Source organism: Mobula hypostoma, chromosome 3 (assembly GCF_963921235.1).
Source record: "Mobula hypostoma chromosome 3, sMobHyp1.1, whole genome shotgun sequence".
Classification (NCBI taxonomy): domain Eukaryota; kingdom Metazoa; phylum Chordata; class Chondrichthyes; order Myliobatiformes; family Myliobatidae; genus Mobula; species Mobula hypostoma.
The window spans coordinates 180,643,833-180,668,903 of record NC_086099.1 but is presented as its reverse complement, the minus strand read 5'-3'; the positions used below and the strand labels follow the sequence as shown (position 1 = coordinate 180,668,903).

The window sequence follows — 25,071 nt, the reverse complement described above, 5'->3', positions numbered from 1 at the left end:
GATTATTTCTTCAATATTTTTCAGTGGTATAATTCTAGGATGCTTGGTGTATTCACTGTGTCATAACTTTTTATTATAATGCAAAGAGAGCGAGAGAGAGAGCAACAAAGACTTAAAATATTAATCTGTGTGAAGCTATCTTATTTTCTTCCCCTCCTGATATCTTCTGCTGGTAGGTCAGCACTGCAACAACACACGATGGATAAACATGACAAAATGCACAACTCATTATCTTAAACCAATTCAGTTTGTATCATTGGTGACAAAGGAAGTAATACACATTTAAGTAGGAGTTCTTATCAAACGTCTGATCCTTTTCATCAATACAGTTGCAAGCAATAGATAGCAAAAAATGTTGTATAAGGATATAGCAGGATCTGGATCAGATGAGAAATGAGGTGCAGTAGCAGCAGATAAAATTTAATCCATACAAGCATGAAATAATGAATTCTGTTAGGATACATAGAGTAACTTGCTAGGACCTTAAGAGAGTTGAATTAGAGCAGAGGTTCTCAACCTTAGGTCCACTGACCCCTTGCTTAATGGTATTGGTCTATGCCATAAAAAAGGTTGGGAATCCCTGATTTAGAGAGACATTTGGTGTGCAGATTCATAGCTTCTTGAAAAGTTCGAAACAAATAGATAAGGTAGTGAAAAAGGCATTTGGTCTGCTTCTCCTCGTAGGCCTAGACACTGACTAAAAAGCATTGGGATATCATACTGCAGTTGTATAAAACATTGGTTAGCTTTTACTTAGTATACTATACACCTCTCATCGCTGCACGAAAGGAAGGATCTGGTAGCAACTGAGAGATAGAGATAGTGCAGGAGAGATGTTGACTAGAATGGAGGGCAGTATTGCAAGGATAAAGTAGGTTGATTCTCATTGCAATATATAAGATCTATAAGAATATTGAAGATTGTAAAGGGCATGGATAGGACAGAGGACAGAATCTTTAGCCCAGGGTATAGGAATTTATAACTAGAGTGTGTAGGCTTAGGATGAGAGAGGAGACATTTACAAGAGACCTGAGGTTATATTTTCGCTGAGAGAGAGAATGCTGGTTATTGGCAACGAGCTGCAAGAGGAGGTAGTGGAGGCATTTAAAAAGCATTTGGACAGGTGCTTGCATATGAAAGCATGATCTGAGGGATATGGGATTAACATAGATGGGTATTGCAGTTGGTATCACGCAAACATGAGGAAATCTGCAGATGCTGGAATTTCAAGCAACACACATAAAAATTGGTGGTGAATGCAGAAGGCCAGGCAGTATCTATAGGAAGAGGTACAGTCGATGTTTCGGACCGAGACCCTTCGTCCAAGGGTCTCGGCCCGAAACATCGACTGTACCTCTTCCTATAGATGCTGCCTGGCCTGCTGCGTTCACCAGCAATTTTTATGTATTGCAGTTGGTATGGCCAGTTTCTCTGCTGTATGCTTCTATGATTCATAAGGAGAAATAAGAACAGTAAGATGGTAATACAAGACCAAATGTAAAATCTATTTGAAGAATGGACAGTCAAAAAGCACTTTGACTGATAAGTTGTTTCATCAAACTAATGAAATATTTTTCTTGTTTATGGCATTTGGACGTGAGGCCTTTGTTTCAAAACTATGAAATGGAAAACAAAGTTAACCTACAGCACTAAGTGAATATCACACAAAAATTGATTGTTTTTGACATTGCATGCAACATGTACTAAACCAAGTTGCCACTGGGTGTTTGTGGTCTTCTGCTGCTGTAGCCTATCCACTTCAAGGTTCCACATATGTGTCGTGCGTTCAGTGATACTCTTCTACACACCACTGTTGTAATATATGGTTATTTGAGTTACTGTTGTTCTTCCTCTTAGCTTGAATTAGTCTGGCCATTCTCCTCTGATCTCTCTCAATGACAAGACATTTTAGTCCAGAGAACTGCTGCTTACTTGATGTTTTTTGTTTTGTATTCCATTCCCTTTAAATTCTAGAGACTCTTTTGTGTGAAAATCCCAGCAGGTCATAGTTTCTGAGATGCTCAAACCATCGCACCTGGCACAACAGTACCCACCACATATGGTTACAATTTCAGAAAAAACATACAGTCGGAAAGAAAAAAAGTAATACAGCCCTAGTTGCTGAGTGTAGATGGTCCTGGTTAGCTTATTCATCCACTGAATGAACAGCAGAGGGCAGCATCGATGGGCGGGTCCAGCCTCCAACCTGACACGAATTCCAGTGCAGCCAGAAGAGGCCCATGCTCTCTCCCCTGGGCGAACACATTTGAGGCAACCCCGTGGCCGAGGGATAGTCCTCGCCACAAATGAGGCAGTGCAACGCCCCCCCCCCCACCCCCCGCTGTCGGCCTTCCCATGCCAATGAATCAGTGAACTGGACTTCCACTTTTCTACGTTACCAAGGTCCAGCAGGGTCTTGCAATCACAATAAATACATCTAAGGCAATCACTCGCTCAGTTTTTGGTTTGTGTACCGTCTCCACACAATGGGGCACAGCAAGTCCAGGCGACAACGCAACAATAGCAACAATAAGTCCAACTCCGTCGCTCTCAAGCAACTTGCTGATGAAATAGTTCTGCTGTACCTCTTGTTCTTGGCATCCAGCAGTGACTTGCAACCATAAAAATTCTTGCAAGATGAATAAATACACCTTTGGTTGGACCCGGAGTGGTCACTGCACCTTACTCTTACCAAATCTCTCCACAACTATTACTCTTAACTCCCTCAACCACTCCTCAATTATATTCCAAATCTTTTCTCTTAATTTCTTATCAATATCTGTTATTGAACTTCTATCCCTTCACATTATAATGTAATTAAGTTCCCTTCTGAGATGCCTCAGTTTCCATTAAATGACACGTACCCTCCACCCTTCCTCCCCCCCCCCACCCCACCCCAGCCAGAAACTCCAACTCACTTGTAATTTTCTTTGTTTCTTTGTTTTGGTGTTTACACAGTAATGTAAATATTCCAGTGAATCCGTTCAGTGTAAACAGAATGCAGATATCTCAACCTCTTCCCCACTATAACCTTAAATGTAGGGATTGGGGCCTTAGTGTGTCTGGTGTGTCTACAAAACCAGACCAAAGATTGTCAGATCTCTTGCATAATTAATGAATAATAGAAAGTGAAGGATGTTCTATCAAATGTACACTGAAATGCATAAGAGCTCTGCTGATCTTGATATTTGGAAAAAAAAGTAGTCATGTTGGAATTAAATGTATGACATTCATCCAAAATATCCCGGCTTTGAACAAATATGCTTGTTTGTTGAGTTTTTCACAGTGCCTGAGGTTGGGTCGCAAACATTTTGTCACCAGTCAAGGTGACATTAAGAGTGCACAATTGAGTGTTGATTCTGCCGAGTGCTCGCAATTATTTTGGTCTGACTGGTTGTTCCGATTGGTTGGCTGTCTCATTGGCCGCTGGTCTCCACTGGGCCCCAGTTGGCTTCAGGTAAAATTGATGATTGTTAGAGGAAAATCTTTGTGCAAGACTTTGTATGATGCAGAATTAAATTTAATGTATGAAATTAATACTCTGTGTGTGTTTAATGTCAATTTGGAAATTTCAGTGGAAGAAATACTGTCAGATGAGATAATATTAAGCATTCTGAGTGATTTTGTAGAATTCTAAATCTGATGGAAACATGATCAGTTGCAAGGAAAGATATGATGCCTAAAATATCAGTTACTGTAAGTCAAATCACATTTTACATGTTCTGTGCAGTCCGTATACTAAACTTCATATGTGGCAACAGCAATCTGCTGGCGGAACTTAATGGGTTGAGCAGCATCTGTTTGTGCTTCACTTTTGATCACTTGCATGCTTGTGTCTCTACTAAACCTTAAATAATGAAATAGTCAGATGAAGCAGGATTGAATAGCTGGGCCAAGATACATTGAGGAAGGAAAGGCACATAACAGGATGAAGAAAAATGTTGAATGGATTGATGTAGGTAGGGAGATGTAAGGAATGAATGAGGATTACAAATAGTGGGTGGAAACACTAATGTTTTCCTACACAATAGGAAGTGAAGTTGTGGTGGAAACAGGGAGATGTAGAATTAGATTGCTTTCTTGCTCATCATCATTCATAAATGTAGGATTTGCAAATTCCTTTCTTCTACTGCTGCCTGTAGACAAAATGAGGATATGACAATCTCTTTTTGGGTCCAAAGCTTATCTTATTCTAATTGTTGCAGTAAGAGATTCTACCCTCTCATCAAAATAACCTTTCATTAAATCACTTACAGGCATTATATTGAGCTATACTTTCACTCCTCAGCATCATGTCAGCCCAGGCTGCTAGAGTGCTATTCTTATCTTCGGTACATGGGAGTGGAGGAGCAGAGATGAGGGAAGGTGCTATAGAGACACTGGAATCAATGCTGTGTTCTAACAGATGTTGAGTTAGAACCTACAGTTCCTAGTTGGAGAACAGGCAAATTGACCAGATGACACTGTTGCACAGATTTTTACCAGGCTATGTTCTTGAAGTATTGGGTGTCAGTGCCTTCCTAAAATATACTCTGCTATTTTATGGCATTATGTTTGTACTTTTTCTCTCAAAGGACTGCCAAGGTAGAATGACTGGTGACAGTCCTAAGCAATTGGGTGAAATTGTATTGTGGCACTGTTTGGAGGCAGGTGCAATGAAGCATATCAACCAAGGTGGAGAAAGTTGATATAAGAGCAGACACGATAAAATCTGCAGATGCTGGAAATACAAGCAACACACACAAAAAATGCTGGTGAACGCAGCAGGCCAGGCAGCATCTATAGGAAGAGGTACAGTCGACGTTTCGGGCCGGGACCCTTCGTCAGGACCAGCTGAAAGAAGAGATAGTAAGAGATTTGAAAGTGGGAGGGGGAGATCTGAAATGATAGGAGAAGACAGGAGGGGAGGGATGGAGCTAAGAACTGGAAAGTTGATTGGCAAAAGGGATACGAGGCTGGAGAAAGGAGAGGATCATGGGACGGGAAGCCTGGGGAGAAAGAAAAGGGGGAGGGGAGCCCGGAGGGTGGAGAGCAGGCAAGGAATTATAGTGCGAAGGACAGAGGGAGAAAAAGAGAGAGAGAGGAAAATAAAGGGGGAATATATATATATATATATATATATATAATAAATAAGGGATGGGGTGTGAAGGGGGGGATGGGCATTAATGGAAGTTACAGGTCAATGTTCATGCCATCAGGTTGGAGGCTACCCAGACAGGATATAAGGTGTTGTTCCTCCAACCTGAATGTGGCTTCACTTTGATGGTAGAGGAGGCCGTGGATAGACATTTCAGAATGAGAATGGGACGTGGAATTAAAATGTGTGGCCACTAGGAGATCCTACTTTCTCTGGCGGACAGAGTGTAGGAGTTCAGTGAAATGGTCTCCCAGCCTGCGTCGGGTCTCGCCAATATATAGAAGGCCACATCGGGAGCACCGGACGCAGTATATCACCCCAGCCGACTCTCAGGTGAAATGTTGCCTCACCTGGAAGGACTGTTTGGGGCCCTGAATGGTGGTAAGGGAGGAAGTGGAAGAGCATGTGTAGCACTTGTTCCGCTTACACGGATAAGTGCCAGGAGGGAGATCAGTGGGGAGGGATGGGGGGGACGAATGGATAAGGGAGTCACGTAGGGAACGATCCCAGCGGAATGCAAAGGGAGGGGGGGGAGGGAAAGATGTGCTTAGTAGTGGGATCCCGTTGGAGGTGGTGGAAGTTACAGAATTATATGTTGGACCCAAAGGCTGGTGGGGTGGTAGGTGAGGACAAGCGGAACCCTACCCCTTGTGGGGTGGCGGGAGGATGGGGTGAGAGCAGATGTGCGTGAAATTGGAGAGATGCGTTTGAGAGCAGAGTTGATGGTGGAGGAAGGGAAGTTTCTTTCTTTAAAAAAGGAAGACATCTCCTTCGTCCTGGAATGAAAAGCCTCATCCTGAGAGCAGATGCGGTGGAGACGGAGGAATTGCGAGAAGGGGATGGCACTTTTGCAAGACACAGGGTGTGAAGAGGAATAGTCTAGGTGGCTGTGAGAGTCTGTGGGCTTCTAGTAGACAACAGTAGATAAGCTGTCTCCGGAGATGGGGACAGAAAGATCCAGAAAGGGGAGGGCAGTATTGGAAATGGACCAGGTAAACTTGAGGGCAGGGTGAAAGTTGGAGGCAAGTTATTGAAGTCAACGAGCTCAGCATGCATGCAGGAAGTAGCACCAATCAGTCATCAATGTAGCGAAGGAAAAGTGGGGGACAATACCAGTATAGGCTTGGAACATAGATTGTTCCACAAAGCCAACAAAAAGGCAGGCATAGCTGGGACCCATACGGGTGCCCGTGACTACACCTTTAGTTTGGAGGAAGTGGGAGGAGCCAAAGGAGAAATTGTTAAGAGTAAGGACTAATTCCTCTAGACGGAGGAGAGTAGTAGTAGAGGGGAACTGGTTAGGTCAGGAATCCAAAAAGAAGTGGAGAGCTTTGAGACCTTCCTGGTGGGGGATGGAGGTATATAGGAACTGGACATCCATGGTGAAAGTAAAGTGGTGGGGGCCAGGGAACTTAAAATCATCGAAAAGATTCAGATGCAGCAATCCTGTACGCATGCTGAACTCGTTGACTTCATTAACTTTGCCTCCAACTTACACTCTGCCCTCAACTTCACCTGGCCCATTTCCGACACAGCCCTCCCCTTTCTGTATCTTTCTGTCTCTATCTTTGGAGACAGCTTACCACCACCAAGCACAAATTTGGTATCCCCCCCCCCTTTCTGCTTTCTGCAGGGATCGCTCCCTTCGCAACTCCCTTATCCATTCGTCCCCCCCATCCCTCCCCACTGATCTCCCTCCTGGCACTTATCCTTGTAAGCGAAACAAGTGCTACACATGCCCTTACACTTCCTCCCTCACTACCATTTGGGGCCCAACAGTCCTTCCAGGTGAGGCAACAGATCACCTGTGAGTTGGCTGGGGTGATATACAGCGTCCGGTGCTCCCGATGTGGCCTCCTATATATTGGTGAGTCCCGACGCAGGCTGGGAAACCGTTTCGCTGAACGCCTACGCTCTGTCCGCCAGAGAAAGCAGGATCTCCCAGTGGCCACACATTTTAATTCCACGTCCCATTCCAATTCTGATATGTTTATCCATGGCCTTGTCTACTGTCAAGATGAAGCCACACTCAGGTTGGAAGAACAACACCTTATATTCCGTCTGGGTAGCCTCCAACCTGATGGCATGAATATTGACCTGTAACTTCCATTAATGCCCCTCTTCCCCCTCACACCCCATCCCTTATTTATTTATTTTATATATTTTTTATTTTTCCCCCCTTTCTTTTCCTCTCTCTCTTGTTTCTCCCTCTGTCCCTCTCACTATAATTCTTTGCCTGCTCTCCACCCTCCAGGCTCCACTCCCCCCTTTTCTTTCTCCCCAGGCTTCCCGTCCCATGATCCTGTCCCTTCTCCAGCCTGGTATCCCTTTTGCCAATCAACTGCCCAGCTCTTGGCTCCATCCCTCCCCCTCCTGTCTTCTCCTATCATTTCGGATCTCCCCCTCCCCCTCTCACTTCCAAATCTCTTACTAACTCTTCCTTCAGTTAGTCCTGACGAAGGGTCTCGGCCCGAAACGTCGACTTTACCTCTTCCTATAGATGCTGCCTGGCCTGCTGCATTCACCAGCATTTTTTGTGTGGGTTGCTTGATATAAGGGCATTGTGCAAGAGGAAAGTTAGATTTGGACAATGTATGGGGAAGGATTGCAAATTGATAGTGTTAAAACACTGGTGTTTCTCCTGAACATTAGTATTTCAATGTGAGCAGTAGGGTTATGTTCCACGTAGAAGAAAAGGATGTTATTAAAATCCTTTGTCTTCTCTTGGATACGGTATTATTATAAAGGTGCTTTCTCTTCATCATCTCAGTATGTTTTTCCAGACAGCAGTGTTGTAAATCTTCCTTTACCATTCCATATGTATCTGAATAGGATTAGCAGCTTCTGTGGACACTCAGTGTCAGATGGTGCTGGTGAAGACCAGCGATAATTTGCTGGCAGCAAACAAAACTACTAACTACTTTATTAATCACATTTTTTCTTGGAAATGATCACTGCAATCAGTAGCCTGTAACATTACTTTTGCAGTTGTACGACCTGACATTTTTGTGGTGTGAACGGAAGTCTCGATGGTGCAGCATGGTTACGGTGTGGCGGGTACAAGCCAAATCAGGGCGGCGGTGCCCAGGCCTGAGAGCTGGAAAAGGGCCAATGTTTGACCATTGCTGGATTGGACTTGGAGGCTTATGAGGTGAGGCAGAGTCGAGGCAGTGGGGTCCGGGCCTGGGCCCATCAACAAGAAATGGCCTGAGGCCTGGCTAATTTAAGTACCAGGCCAGATTGAAAAGATGAGGGAGTCGTGGCTAGAGGCGAGGGATGGGCCGGCCTTCAGCTCGCCACCCTGTGAGGTTTATTCATTCTGCACTGAAGTGAGGCTGTGACCTCTAACTAATGAGCTCTTGGATTGCCTGCGTTGATGATTGTCTTCGTGGCTGTGGACTCACTTTCGTGAACTTCAGTTCTGAAGGTTATTTGCTTACGTTCATTGTTGGACAGTTATTTCCTGCACATTGGGTTTTGACTGTTTTCTTCTTTGAAGGGTTCTCTTGTGTTTTTTTGCTTTATGGCTGCCTGTAAGAAGCCGAATCTCAAGGTTATAATGAATGTACTTTGAACTTTTATTTGACCACATTTGTGCTTATTTCTGTGTTGCAAATATTGATGCGGTTTCAGTTGGATTCTTCTTAGGCTTCAGCTATGAGCAGCAGGAGAAGGTTAGACCGAACCATGGCCTAAGACAATTATGTCTTCAGAAAGCACAGCACAGCAGAACTCCAGTAACCTGCCATATGACCAGTTGGAAATCCTGACGATTCGGCATATGAGTGACTAGATGATCACAATTTCCACTCACCCTGGCTCCATCCTTTGTATCACTGATTGCATTTCCAGTGTCAGTGCTCTCCTTCCCCTCAGTGGGGTTTAGCTTCCACACCTTCCCTTCCAGTTACTGCGCATGCTTCCTTTTCACTTTGCTCGTTCCTGTGCTTCCTTTAAACTTGTTCAGTACTGTCGGCTCTCCTTGTTTTAGCTTGGCTGTATCACTGGAATACTGTTGTGTCACAATCTATTTTTTTTCAAGTGAATTAAAGCTTATTGGAGTTTTACATGAGGTCTGAAAAATCCAGAGTCCAAGCAAGTGGTTTTATGGAATTTTAACTATGAGATTTGTGGTGGCATATTGAAAATTAAGTTGTAGATTTTGAAATGCTCTGGCTTAGTCTGCTGCCAGTTTAAGGTGTAATGATGTGTATTATCACAATTTTCTATTGAAATGAGAAGTACTTGTTACATATTACTTATTGTGAGTATATAATCTCTTTTTCTTCTTAAAGTGTATTTCAAAGAGATGATTTTGAAACAATTACATCAATCACTGTCAACTGAAGCAGTAAGAAACCTTGTGATTTATTAGAGTTCAGCAGTAATGGGTCATTGGTAAATTAACAATTGACCTAAGAGCTCTTCCACTCCTATTAATACGAATCATTACTTCTTGCTTCCACCCCAAATATAAATATAGTTGCCAACATGCTGTGTGCTTTTATGATTACTGCTTTTATTTGGAGACCTTTTCTGAAACTTAGGATGCCATAATAGATTGTGTTTGCAATGTGATATTACATTCTCAGTACAGTATAATTCCTCTCCTATCAGCTATTAGTTTCAGAAAAGGAGAACAGTGTTATTCTTTTCAAAATTCTAACATGCTGCTTTTTTTTAATATATTAATGTCATTCTCTTGCAAGGTGGCTGGTACTGGCTGTGGCCATGATACGTTTTTCTTACCAAAAAAGAACGCACAAGGGATTGTACAGGAGTATACAAAAGACACTCAAGTTCTTCCAGACTATTGCATTGCTAGAGGTAAAGCTCATCGTTGCTGTTTGCTGCTAGCTGTTGCAGTACCCATTTTATCTGTTTGCACTAAGTTTACTTTTTGTTTCTTTTGCTACTCCTCAGATTGTGCACTGTGGAATAGGTAAGTAACTTGTAGATTTGATATTGTATTTAATATGGAACTTTGTTATAATTAAATTTATAGTTACTTTTCATTTTGTTTCTAGGTATAGTACGAACTTCAGTGCTCGTTACTGGGGTCCAAGTCCTGTCCAGGATTTTCATGGTGTGGCTTGTTGTTCACAGTATAAGACCTGTAAGTTTAACTTGTTAAGCACTGAATTACCTCTAAGTCTTGCCCCTGTTACTTGTGGTTCTGCTGTTCAGTGGAAGAAAAGGAAGCAGATGTGAATTACTGCTTTAGAAACAGGCATGTTCCACTTCTGTTCCTTACTGTTGGTATAACACTACCTCCATATTTTATTAATCTTAGTTTCAAAGCAATCTTGTTGTGGTTTACAGAATTGTAGGATAGGTGGAGAAAATGTAGCTCATCAAGTTCATGTTGGGTTTTTGCAAGGGAAATCCATTCAGTTTCTCCACCATTTCTTAAGACCGCCTTTCTTATCATATGGAGCACTGAAATGAAAACTGATCCAAATAATCTTTCATAAATATTCATTGTGATTTCCTTGCCCCTATGCTTATTTGTAGGCTAGGATCTTATGGGCTTTTGGGGAAGAGGTACTTTATCTTGAAGAGGTAAATTTTTATCCTTCTCGAATTTTGTATCATTTTCATTTCCAAGTTTTGTATCATTCAGTTACTAAATGCTGCAGTTAATAAACTGCAACTGTCAGATTGGGAAAGAGATATAGAATCCCTCTGTGAACCATCTGTGACCTTCTGCACCGTTATAATGAGACTCAAAATAAGCTCGAGGAGCAACAGTTCATCCTCCACCTAGGCACATTGCACTCTTCTGGACTCTATCAAATTCTATAACTTTAAGTAACTTACTTTCTCTACCAATATTAGAATAGGCCATTTCTGTTCGTATCCTCTCCATTAGCTCAGCTTGTCCTTCTCGGATGGTCACTACTTCTGCATTTTGTAAAATTTTGCTTTCCTTTATCTGTATTCATTACACTGTAATTACCACCATTAACCTATGGACCACAACTTAAGCTCACATCAACCCTGGCCCCACCCTATCCCAAATATTCCCTTTCTCCTCCTTGTTCTTGCTCTCATTTTGCAGTTTAAAACTAATGTTTGTTTTCTCTTTCCAGTTTTAATAGATCTTCAACCTAAATCATAAACTCTGTTTCTGTTTCCACAGATGCTGCCTTACTGAGCATTTCTGACATTTGCTAAACTTAAATCTTTTTGATTGAATTAAATAAATATAAATGCGGAGACATTCAGCATATGAAGTGAAATGTTACAACATCAGCACATTCAATATAGTATGCTGAAATTATGATCATGGTGGCATATGCTTTGCAAATGATTTAATTTGTGTGCTGATATTTCTTTTAAACTGTACTTTTCTCAATATAGAAATAAATCCTTTTTCGTTTACATGATTTCTAGCTGAACTTGTATTTTTTTTCATATAAAAATCTGCAGATACAGAATGAAGAGAGTGTCGTTCTTTTCCTGGTCACTTGGGCAGTGACAGAGATTACCCGATATTCTTATTACACATTCAATCTGCTCAACCATTTGCCTTACTTCATTAAATGGGCCAGGTGGGAGAAAGTGATGATGTATGCAATGCTTTGTGATGTGTGTGAAGTAAAGGTTTGCATGTGTTATGCTGGATGCTGCAGTTACTAATGGAGCCCTAGCTGTTGTGAAGTAAAAGGAAATAGCTACTTTATGTGAGAGTCATAAGTTGAGTTGAAATTGCTTAACCTGCACCTGTTTGCTTTCAAATGGAATTTTAGATTCTTTTTGACATTTCATCAGGGATGCTTACAAAATAGCTTTCTGCTAAAATGGCTTTATTATAATTGAGTGATACAGAGGTGAGTGTATTGCTGTGAGTCCTTTGAATTTCTTTTTGCTGAAATGGTTTATTTAGAATTACTCGAAAAAAGGATCAATTTGTGTGAATAGCTGGCTCAAATCTGTAAGAAAATTATAGCTGTCAACCTCCATTTATTAATTGTAAGAACAGCAAATTACTTAACAGCTATCTTGCTTTTCTCTTTTATCTTAATAAATGCAATCCTTTCGCACCTTATGCCTGGATTGTGAATTGTAAGCAAAGTTTTCCTTGGAACCAGAAATATTTTGTTCAGGCAAACAGGTTTTTTTTTTGTAAGAGTATTACATAGATTATTTTCAAACCATTCTATTGATCTGAGAATTGGCATAATATTATTCTTTCTCTTACTAACCTGAAATGAATGAAGATGGTTTAAGTTGGACTAAAGATAAAATGTCACAGTTGTAAAAATCCATCTTTTAAATTTTAGGCTTAAAAAAGGATATACTGGAATTGGTCATAATAAGATGAGTAATATGCTAATTATAATAGCATTGTGAAATGAAATGCATGTATGAATTACTCTAAAGATCATATTTGCATATAACACCAATAAAATAGGTTAAAACCTTATACAGTTACAATATAGCTATAAAAGGACTAAACTTTTGGTATACAGAATTGTATTGTTGGTGCATGTTCATAAAGAGAAACAGATGATTCAAATATAGGGTATTTCTCAACCAAAAAAGTAAAGGTGCCGCATATACTCAGGCCAGAGCTGTGGAGAGTGGAAAAACTGTCAACATTTCAGGTCAGTGATCTTTCATAAGAATGAGGAAAAATAGAACATAGTAATCTACAGCACATGACAGGCCCTTTGGCCTACAATGTGGTGCCGACCATATAAGCTACTCTAGAAACTGCCAAGAATAAAATGAAGAAGATAAGTGTGTTCTGAGTTGTAGGTGTATGATAGAGGGAGACCAGACTTGTCTAAGTAACAATTACTTCAGATACCACCAGGGAGGAAAAAAGAGAAAATGGGTGGAGCTGTTGGGTGCAGAGTAAAGTCCTTGACAGAAATTTTAAATAAAAGAGAATAATAATGAGATTGCAGCTCCACATGTAACCTCACTATTATTATATTTTATGTAAAAATCCCATCAACTGCTTTGCTCTGCATTTCAAGGTCATCTCGCATTGTGCTACACCTCAACAAGTATACATCAACCCCTTCATCCGAGGAATCAAACGGGTGTACCTTCCTTGAGCAACCTCCATTAAGAAATTGTGTGCTTTTGATGGTTGTGTAGGGTAGGTACACAAACTTGATCTCTGGAATAAAGGGGTTAATAGAGCAGGTTAAGACTATGCTCGTTGAGGTACAGCACAATGAGAAATGAGCTTGAAATGTATGATTCTGAGGAGATTGACAACTTCAAGACAGAGGAGATTCCATTTTCTTGAGTTATCTAGAGCTCAAAAAGTTTTGAATTAAGGGGTCACCCATTTTAGAGCAGAGGAGGATTTTCTTCATTGTTGCTCTTCTCCACATGCTAATATGCTAGGGCATTTTGCGAGAAGGAATTAGTTAACGTTGGATCTATTAAAGAGGAAAAATGTAGGGAAGTCTCCAGGACCTGATAGGCTCTACACCCATTTATTGAGAGAACCAATAGCTGAAATTGCTGGGGCTTTGACCATGATCTTTGTGTCCTCTCTAGTCATAGCTAAGGTGCCAGAGGTTCTTTTGTCATTCAAGAAAGGACATGGGGATAATCTTGGAAACTATAGACGGTTGAGTCTCACATCAGTGCCAAGGAAGTTCTTAGAGATGTACTATGAGGAGAGGTTAGATGAACTTGAGTTGTTTTCTCTGGAGCAGTCAGGGCTGAGCGGAGATCTGAGCAGAGAGGTTTTAAGATTATGAAAGGAATTGATAGAGTAGACAGCTGGCATCTGTTTTCCCCAGGGTTGAAATGTTAAATACCACATTTACGGTGCAAAAGGGTTGTGGGTAACTATTTTACACAGAAACAAGAGATTCTGCAGGTGCTAAAAATCTTGAGCAACACAGAAATTCTGGAGGAACTCAATAAGTCAGGCACCATCTCTGGAGGGAACTAAGCAGTTGATGTTTCGGGCTGAGATGCTGTCTGAAGGAAGGGTCTCAGTCTGAGCCATCAACAGTTTATTCCCCTCCATCGATGCTGTCTGACTTGTTGAGATCCTCCAACATTTTGTTTGTTTTACGTAAAGGATGATAGGTGTCTCGAATGTGCTAAGTTTGGTAGTGGAGGCAAATACACTAGAGGCATTTAAAAGTCTCTTAGGTTGGCACATGGATGTGCAGAGAATGAAGTGACATGGATAATACTTAAAGTACTGACATCCTATGTCTTGACTTGAGAGGAATGGGGCAGAAGCTGGAACATTAAAATAGGGGCTCCCCTTCTCACTTAACACTCAGAGGCCTTCACATCCAGCAAATTGTTCTCCTCAACTTCTACCATCTCTAACAGGATTTCAGCATCAGTCACAACCACCCTCTTCTGCTTTCTGCAGAGATCACTCTCTCCATTGCTCCCTTGTCCACTTATCCCTCTCCACTGATCACCCTCCTGGAACTCAACCTTGCAACCATGCCTAGTGCTACAACAGCCCCTACACCACCTCCCTTGCCACCATTCAGGGTCCTATACAGACGAGGCAGTGCTTCATGTGAGTCTCCTCTATATTGGTCATACACTATGTAGATTGACACATCGTTCTGTCCACTTCAACAGCCAGGATATCCCAATGGCCAACTATTTCAATTCCACTTCTCATTCGCACATGGGGTATATCCATCCATGGCCTCTCTATTGCCACAATAAGGCCAGATGCAGGATGAAGGAGCAACAGCTTGTAGTCAGTTTTGGTTGTCTCCAACCTTATGGTCTTATCATTGATTTCTCCAGTAACCACCCCCTGTTTCCTTTGCTTTTCCTCCCTCCCCGAATCTCTCAACTTTGCTGTTCTTTGTTCCGGTGGTCCTCTTGTGCCTTCTGTTCTCCTCTGCCCTCACTAGATGCCCATCACCTTCCACTGCTTCCTCACCTTCTTCCTCTTTATTGCATTGTTTACTGCCCTCTCCTATCAGATTCTTCTGTAAGCGCTTTACTCTTCCTCCTCCCACATCCTACCTTCTCACATCATTCCATTTTATCGCTCCTCTCCTACCCAACCAGCTTCCCCTCTTCACTTTGATCCCCCACCTTTTTCATTCTGACCCCTTCCTTTCCAGTCCTCATGAAGGGTCTTGACCTGAATCATTGTTCATTTCCCTCCATAGGTGCTGCCTGACTTGCTGAGTTCCTCCAGCATTTTAAGTGTGTTGCTCCAGATTTCCACATCGGCAGAATCTTATGCATCTCTGGAAAGACAATGTCTCGGCAGAAGGGATTAGTTTAGCATTTGAACATAGACATAGAAAATTACAGGTCCTTCAGCCCATAATGTTGTGCTGACCTTTTAATTACTAGTTTAATTAGATCAGCACAACACTATGGGCCAAAATGCCTGTGCCTGTTACTGTACTGTTTTATGTTCATGCATCTTTGGAATGCTTTTCTACAGAGAGAGCTGGGGGGGGGGGGTTGGCTAGATCAATGAATGTAGTCAGATGTTTGAACTACAAATAAATTGACAGATTCAGAATGAAGAAGGTGGTGTTGATACTAAAATTGGATCAGTCATGATCTTGTTAATGCCACAGCAGACTCAAAGAGTTGATTGGTCTACTCCTGTTACCTTATTTAATCTTACTGTCTCACTGCCATCAACAAAAGTAGTTGTTACCCAGACAAATTTTGTCCACACCCTGCGACAGATATCCCCTCCGTTTTCTCCAACTCTCCAGCTCTCTGCAATCTAAACACACTTGTACTCTCTCTTTTTTAGATCTAATGAAGGGTGATTGACCTAAAAAGTTAACTCATTCTCTCTACACAAATGCGCCTGACCTGTTGAATATATTTTGGATTTTCTGTTCATAATTTAGATTTCATGTCCTACAGGGAGAAAAAAGGTATGAAACTGGAAAATATCAGATGGAAAGTCCCACTACTGTTGAATGGAAGACTTAACTGCAAAAAGCTTGTCTTTGTTCATTGTAGTAGGCTTCCAAAGAAAGTTTACTATATTGTTATGCTATTTTGAGCCCAATTTTGAACTTTATTATTAAACTTAATTCTGGTGTTATGAATTAAGTAGACTTACAACTGTCAATACATTAAATACATATTTAAGCACCAGTAACTATAGATTCCATTTTCAGTGCAATCAGCAATCTGGGTGGGCGTTGAGTTTCAGCCAGACTTTCAAAGATATATTTAGGTTTAATGTGACTCTTCTTTACAAAGGCAAATCTAATGAGAATAAATTCAGCCTTTTAATGTGTTCATCTTCTTCCAAGTTATCTGTATATCTAATAGAAATTACTTTGCAATTCTTCTCAGATCATTGGAATAGAATAAAAATGTTACTGTGAATCACTATTAGAAATCATTTCTGTCCCTCATTTCCTAGTAGGTAATGTATTTCCTGTGCTATGTTTCAATATAAAAGTCATAAGTGATATTTTTTGTATTGCAGTCACTCTAATCTATTGCAGTTAGCAGATTAATATATAGTGAATTTTAGCTGCTGTTATGATCATTCTCAGCTGGGCTGCTAGGCCAAAGCTCTACAGTATTGTAGAGCTCTAGTTATAGAATTAAATCTTAGTCTTGAAGTGCCTAGTCAGAGGGGAAAAACTGGAACATAATAAAACATGAGCAGAATTGGCCGTGCAAAATTTTAAGTGTGCATCTTTGAGGTGGATATCAAAATTCAGTTCTTAACAATCTGATTATATGACCTGTTCTGATCTCTGTATTTCATTAAGACCATTGAGCAGGCTTTCATTTTTGCTGAACTAGATTTGATGTTGACTAGCTAAGGTTTTTTATTATCTTGGCTTGCAGTAAAGTCACTCATTTTGCTGATGACGTCCATTACTACATTTGAAACCGAGCATTGGTGATATTTGTAATATTGGTAATAGTCCTGACGAAGGGTCTCGGCCTGAAAAGTCGACTGCGCCTCTTCCTATAGATGCTGCTTGGCCTGCTGCGTTCACCAGCAACTTTGATGTATGTTGCTTGAATTTCCAGCATCTGCAGAATTCCTGTTGTTTACATTGGTAATATTTGCTCTGTAACAAAGATGTCCTCAATAATGTTACCCCATTTAGTTACAGAATGCAACTGACAGTTTGATCACTAATTAGAAAAAAGAATTAGAAAAAAAACAGGAAAATCTTGCAATGGAGATAAGCTGTGGAAATGTTGCAGATGGGAATATAGTATGAATGGGATTTGATTAATTGGGTATTGAATGGCAAGGTTGTGCAGCAGTGAATGTTCTGCTTAGCTTAGAAATTTGGGTGTGGTCCTGACCTCCGGTACTGTCTGGAACTTGTATGTTCTCATTGTGACCAGACTAGTTCGCCCTGGATGCTTCAGTTTTCCTGTCCCATCCCAAAGATGTACTGGTTGTTAGGGTTAAGTGGCTACTGTAATTTACTGATGGTGTTGATGGTGGCTAGAGAATAGGAAGAGGAGTTGATGATAAATATATTATTGATTGCCCTATAATTTTCTTGTATAAAGGGAATGCTCAGAACTGAGACATCTTATGGTCTCCTCTTTGAGTCAAATGGCATTGTCCTTTGAAAATAAGAAAACGACTGAAAATGCTGGAACATTTTAACTGATCTGAAGTGAGGATAGGTAGAGAGTGGGAGTACAGCAAAGGAAACAAGGGAACTGGGCAGCACAAAGGCACAGCTAGTAGAGGTGTTGCCTCACAGTGGCTAGGAACCTAGATTCTATGCCGACATTGTGCAAACTCCAAAAGGCAGCACCCATTCTATCACCACTTCAAAATAACAGTAGCCAAATCAGAATGTGCTGGAAACTTGGCATAATATTACTAAAAGTACTGAAGAAAAATAACACAGATAGAACTGATAAAGTTAAACTGAAAGGCTCAAAATGACAATTAACATTAACTATTTATGGAGCTGAACAGACAAATAATAAACTTGCAAGAAATGCATGATAAACAGTTCTCTGCATGGAAAGAATGTTTATGGCTGGAATAATGTGATGAGAAAGTTAACTGAAATATGCATTTGGTATATTTCCATGGGAAAAATGTGTGAATGAGCTTGCATTAGGAATGAATGAGTAGTTTTCAGAAACATTATTTATTGAAATGGGGGAGTGGTAGAAGGAGAGGGATGGGAAGATTGTATGTTGTTGCAATATTGAAGGATAATTCTGCAGACATAGTAAGAAAAACAAGAGTTGTGACAAGAATTGGAAAATGTTAATAAACTAGGTAATAGTTGGTCTTCATCTAAACTGGAAGTCCCATTACAATGATAAAGAAATTATTGACGAATCTAAGTAATATTTGCTATCTATGGCTAGGAATGGTATCACCTGTAGAGCACTTCAGGAGCTATAGATGCAAAGTCCTTATATGCAAGCTTATGTCAAATCAAGTTTATTGTCATTTAACTGCATACATGTATACAACCGAATGAGACAACATTTCTCCGAACCAGGGTGCAAAGCACAGTAGTACACAGAACACACAATAGCTTGGGGAAGTAAGAATTAAATCTACACATGGATTATGCATAGTTAAACAAAGTAAAGTGTATAAATTAAATATTGTAGGGCACAGTACAAATTATCCAGTGACACTTCAGATGCAGTGCGCAGGGAGTTCAGAAGCTCAGAAGCCCAAGGGAAGAAACTGCTTCCCATCCTGTCCATTCTTGTCTCTGTGCAGCTTGTCAGGATGCTTTCAATCATACCACGGTAAAACTCAGTTAAGATAAGGGGGGAGGAGCTTCCCTCGCCTCAATCTTCTCAGGAAGTGGGTGCATTGCTGTGCCTCCTTTTTCAGGGAAGTGATATTGAGGGACCAGGTGAGGCCATCTGTGATGTGAACTCACAATGCACTTAACTCTGTCCATGGAGTAGCCATGTATACATAGAGGAGGATTGTTCCTTCCTAAAGTCCACTAAGTTCCTTGTTCATCTCCATTTTGAGACTTAGGTTGTTGTTCTCACACTAGTCACTCCGCTATCTCTCTGTACTCCGAATCCTCATCATTGTTGATGAGGTCATCCCCTGTTGAGTCATCTGCAAACTTGATCACACAGTTTGAGCTGAATCCTGTGACACAGTGGTGCGTCAGCAGTGTGAACAGCTGGTTGAGCACATGGCCCCGGGGAGTGCCAGTACTCAGTGTGAGAGGATAAGGGACATTGCTGCCCACATGGACTGACTGTGGTCTTTCTGTTGTGAAGTCCAGGATCCAGTTACAAAGGGGGGCATTGAGACACAGTGAGGTCAGTTTTGCCAACAGTTTATGATGTTGTTAAACACCAAACTAAAGTCTATAAATAGCAACCTGGCATCTGAGATCCCACTTTCCAGGTGGGACAGGCTAATTTTAAGTCAAATATATTGCACCAAAAATCACCTTCACTAAATGGTAGCCACCATCGTAGCTTAGGGGTTAGCATGATGCTATAACAGCTCCGGCATTCTGGAGTTCAATCCCAGTGCCGTTCTGTAAGGACTGTACATCCTCCCCTTGGAATGCACAGGATTTCCCTGGGTGCTCTGGTTTTCTCCCGCAGTACAGAGACCTACCGGGTAGGTTGACTGGTGACTATAAATTGTCGTGTGATTAGGTTAGGATTAATCAGACTGTGGTGTTGCTGGGACAGCGTGACTCCAAGGGCTGGAAGGGCCCACTCTGCACTGTATTGCTAGATAATTAAACCAAAGCCACTTGTACCTGCATGATCTTGTATAAATTACAGCATTCATGGTCACTGTTTTCAAGGATGTAGAGTGGTAGAATAATAAAAAAAAAGTATAGCACAGAAACAGGCTTTTCAGCCCATCTAGTCCATGCTGAACAATTTAAACAGCCTAGACCCATCGACCTGCACCCCGACCATAGTCCTCATACCCCCCTCCCATCTATGTACCTATCCAAACTTCTCTTAAATATTGAAATCAAGCTTGCATGCAACACTTGATCTGGCAGCTTGTTATCCCCTGAGTGAAGAGGTCTTCCCCTTATGTTTGCCTTAAACATTTCACCTTTCACCCTTAACCCTTAAACCATGATCTCTAGTTGTAGTCCCTCCCAGCCTCTGGAAAAAGTTTGCTTCCACTTAGCCTATCTATACCCCTCATAATTTTATATACCTCTATCAAATATCCTCTCAATCTTCTATGTACTAAAATATAAAGTCCTATCCTATTCAGTCTTATAACTCAGGTGTTTCACCCTGTCCCAATCGGTGGCTGATGTTTGAAAACAACTTCTCTAATCTCCTTCTGTACACTTGCCGCTGTCACTTATATACCCTTTGGCTCTTCTGTTAAGAGATGACAAAATTATTCACTGTTTTACTACTTTTTTAAAAAAATAAATAAAGTGTAGGTGTAAGTGTAGGCATGCAAGAAATGTTATCGTTTTTTGTCTCACGTGCTTTCAAGCATGCATGATGAGAAGGGTATACGGATACTTACAAGAGTTACCATAGATATGGCAAAAGAGGGAAAACAACAGCATTTTCCATGAAAAAAGACATTGCTGTCTATACTTGATTAAGATAAAGTAAAGAAAAAGACATCAAAGTAAGAGGTAGAATTCAAGAGCCAAAGGAGATTTGAGGCTAAGCAATAGTTAGCACAGAGTTTGAAAGGGAACTTGTGCACATTGGCAGAACGGTTGCAAATCAGTGTTATCCAAAACAAAGTAAAGCTGTTTAGTGAAGATTGGTGAAAGAGAAGATCTGTTAGTGGGAGAATGGATTAAGTTAGGGGATGCAATGTTTTTGGGTACTGAGAACTAATAAGAGGGGAGATGAGTCACAGTGGGATCAGAGTTATGAATAAATTAGATAGTTGATCTTGGAAATGAATAACCTGCATTTACTAATTGTTTTTAAACGCAAACAACAGGAATTCTGCAGATGCTGGAAATTCAAGCAACACACATCAAAGTTGCTGGTGAACGCAGCAGGCCAGGCAGCATCTGTAGGAAGAGGTGCAGTCGACGTTTCAGGCCAAGACCCTTCGTCAGGACTTCAGTTAGTCTTGACGAAGGGTCTCGGCCTGAAACGTCGACTGCACCTCTTCCTACAGATGCTGCCTGGCCTGCTGCGTTCACCAGCAACTTTGATGTGTGTTGCTTTACTAATTGTTAATTGTTTCAGAATTGGACCTTTGGAAGATAAAAATAAATTTTAGATGATCAGTAATGCATGATATAACTGCTGGGAATGTCATCGTTATGCGAGGTGTCATATGATTGTTCTGGGCAAAATTTTCTACAGAAATAGTTTGCCATTATTTTTCTCTGGGCAGTGTCTTTTCAAGACAGATGACCTCAGCCATTACCAATACTCTTCAGAGATGGTCCGCCTGGCGTCAGTGGTCTTAAAACCAGTACTTGTGATTGGCACAAGCTGTTCGTACGACCATCCACCACCTGCTCCCATGGCTTCACATGACCTGATCAGGGGGGCTGAGCAGTTACTACACCTTGCCCAATGGTGACTTCCAGGCTAGCCAAGGGCAGAAATGCCTTACACCTCCTTTGGGAGAGACGTATCTCCACTTTGTCGCCCACTGGGAATGCACCAAAGCTATTCTTTTTAAGTGAATTCTGTGTAACCAGTATCTAAGAGAATGAATGAGAAAGTAATGACAAATTAAACATGTAAATATCAGAACCTCCAATGTATTATAATCTGCTATCAAATGCAGTAAAATAATTATAGAGCATTCTTTTGAAAAAGTTTGGCACCACAGTATAAATCACTTCTCACACACAATATTGCAGTCCCTACAAAGTAATTTTGTTGTGTACAGAAAAGTTGCAGTAGACCTACCTAAACTAACTTGAATGAACTTGCTGTATTTATGAAGTGATGCAATAATTTTCCAAGATTTGAACACTTGAATTATGATGTATGTTGTTTGTCTTTTATAATAGATGTGTAAGTGTTAAGACTCAAAATAATGTGGATTTGTGAAAGCTTGCCACAGGATGGTTGTGGTAATTAGCTCTCGAAATAGTAGTCCTTCAAGTTTCATGTTAAGCTGCTGCCATTTTAAAGACCATCTGTTTTGGTCATGGAATGCACTTCAAACATTTCTTCTGATCCTCTGAGGCAGTCTGAAGTATTACTGTTACACTAGACTTTCTTCACAAATGATTACATCTGCATGTTTTAGCTGGGAGAAAACATTTGCAAAACATTGTTTAATATGCTATATTTAGTAACGCTATGGTTGCTAATTGGTAAATAATATAATTTTAAGAAGGTTTGTAATGTTTGTAATTTAAATATAAAAATTTTACTGAGGAGCTTTATTTATAGAGCACTTCTATGAAGAAGTATCAGTGGGAAAATTTTACTTGTCTGGTATGACATTACATTGACCTTGTGGCATCGCCAGAGTGCTGTGCTGTGCTTCCCAATTCCCTACTGGTAACTGTAATATTCCAAGCAGGAACTGGCCTTTCTCATCCTGGACTAATTTTTTGCTGTTGCTCTCTCTTGGCTTTTTGGTTTTGTGTTCTTAGATTTTTTTGAATATTGCTGTGACTGTGAGTGGATTGAAGAGTGGACATAAATTTGGACTGTAAATATAAGACAAGAGGGGAAAGAAAGGAAAGATTTCAGTGGAATAGATTAAGGAGAATTTTAGGCAATCAGCAGTTATGCAATATGCCAATTAATGATAGGCAGAAGGATTTTCAGGAATACATAACATGGAATGCAATTAGTAAAATAGTCAAGCCTTGAGAAATGGCTGCATTAATTTTATGAAAATGTGATGAAAAGGTGCATGAATACTTCATAATTAAGGAATAGGATTGGAATATATTGCATAAATTAAAGATGTCTTAAAATATACATGTAAGTTTGAAGTAATTTGATTGAAGTTGTTCCACAAAGCAGCAAGTAAATGATGAGAGCAAATTATACAAAAGATGTGTTTTGATATGAGCATTTTGATATATTATTGAGCCACAATTTGCTGTCGAAAGATAGCTTGGGCAAGTAGTGCCTTGGTTGCTGTATGTTTTCATTCAGTTCCTTTATTGATTTAATGAAAAATGCTGTACGTAATGTATCTGGGAAAAAGGTCAAATTGCATTCATGTGAGGAGTTGATTAGTTAGGGTAGATGGTCATATCTTTGCATTACCATTGACAAAGTAGATTCAGTTGCAAACATTAAAATACCTAGTGCTATGATTTAAAATGAATACTACTCCTTATTGGGAGAAAAGCACTCCAGGAATAGCATTAGTTTTAATGAAGACATTTGTAATGCTTTCAGAAATGCAGGAGCATAAAGATTTGGAGGAATTTAGTAATGGGAAACTGATAGAGAAGAAAAATAAATAGAGCACACAAACGAAGCATAATTGATTCTATATTATGCAGATATAGCGGAATTAAAGGCATGCAAGTAGCAAAGATGGGAATCAATGGGGAATAAGGAATTACCATAGATATGAACATTATATCTATCAAGGAAGAAGACAAAACTCTTCTGGACTTGGGGAAGGAAGGGAAGAGACCATACTCAAATGCATGCTATTTTTAAGTGGATTAATGAGATAGATGTTGGGATGGTGTCCCCTAAGGCTCATAATCTACAGCTACCACTCAATAGACTCAGACAAGGTGTGATGACTTAGGAGATATTTATCACCTACTGTGAATGCCCATAAGAAAATTAATGTCTTGGTAGTATATGGTGATGTATGCAGTGCCTTGAAATAATATTTAGTGCCCACTACAAATTTCACATTTTATTGACTTATTTTCTAAATTTAAAATATATTGAAATAGGATGTTTTTGAGCTAATCTACAAAACGCTGCATCATGTTAAATCAAAATGAAAATTCCAAAAACTGTCAACAATTTACTAAAAGCTAGAAACCAAAATTGTAAGGTTGAAAAGGTATTAATTCCCTTTGTAATTACTACACCAACTTTCCTCAGGTGAAACACTGTGTATTACCTTAAGAACCCTCCCAATTTGTTGATGTAGAAAATTGGAGGATCAGCTGAATAAATGCCTCTCTCCACAAGATCCAACAGTATGGTAGAGTTTCAACAGACCAGAGTGTAAACAAAAGAGCACTCCAGGCAAGTCAAGAAAATGATAATGGAGAAGCATAAATCTAGGAAGAAGTACAAGACTATCTCAAAGGCACTGAAACATACTTTGTAGCTCAGTACAGTCCTTCATGAAAAAGTGGAAAACATATGAAACCACAGCCACACTACCTAGGTCAGGCTACACTTCTGAACTTAGTCGTCAGAGAAGAATGGCACTTGTAAGAGAGGTTACTGCGACACCAACAGGGAGTCTGAGTTAGCTGCATAAGCCTGCGGCTGCAACTGGAGATGAAGTTCATGGCTCTACAATCTCTAAGGCCTTGCACAGAATGGGTATTTATGGAAGAGTGGCAAGGAAGAAGCCCCGGTTAAAAAAGCATATTCTTCCCTGTGAAGTCTTTGCAAAGTATCATTTAGAAGATACTGTAAATATGTGGAAGAAGATCTTGTGGTCATATGAGACTAAAATAGATCTCTTTGGCCTCAACACGAAGCAGTACATGTGGCATAAATCTAATACCATGCAGCAGCCAGGTAACACCATCCCTACTGTAAAGTATGTTGGAAATAGTATGATGCTGTGGGGATGCTTTTCAGCATCAGGGACTGGAAATCTGATCAGCACTGATGAGAAGATGAATGCCGCTAAATACAGAGAGATCCTGGATAAAAACCTGGTAGCCTCTGCCAGAAAACAAACTGAGGAGGAGGTTTGTCTTTCAGCAGGACAATGACCCAAAGCACACTGCCAGAACAGCCATGAAGTGGCTTCAAATGAAGAAAATTAATGTCCTTGAGTGACCCAGTCAGAGTCCTGACCTTAAGTCAGAGCATCTCTGGCAAGAATTCAAGTTTGCTGTCCA

The 25,071-nt window shown here is 40.5% G+C and overlaps 1 protein-coding gene across 2 annotated transcripts in view; it reads left to right on the top strand.

The window, feature by feature from the left end:
* The window catches only part of LOC134343621 (very-long-chain (3R)-3-hydroxyacyl-CoA dehydratase 1-like), a 60,480-nt gene that overhangs the window by 13,607 nt on the left and 21,802 nt on the right, over positions 1-25,071 (top strand). For both annotated transcript variants that reach the window (XR_010017291.1, XM_063042388.1), the window contains exons 2-5: positions 9,847-9,964; positions 10,061-10,079; positions 10,165-10,253; positions 11,570-11,691. Coding sequence is in view for 1 of the 2 variants with exons in the window: in XM_063042388.1 (XP_062898458.1) it covers positions 9,847-9,964; positions 10,061-10,079; positions 10,165-10,253; positions 11,570-11,691 (348 nt within the window). In the remaining variant the exon portion in view is untranslated. The remainder of the gene's footprint in view (positions 1-9,846; positions 9,965-10,060; positions 10,080-10,164; positions 10,254-11,569; positions 11,692-25,071) is intronic.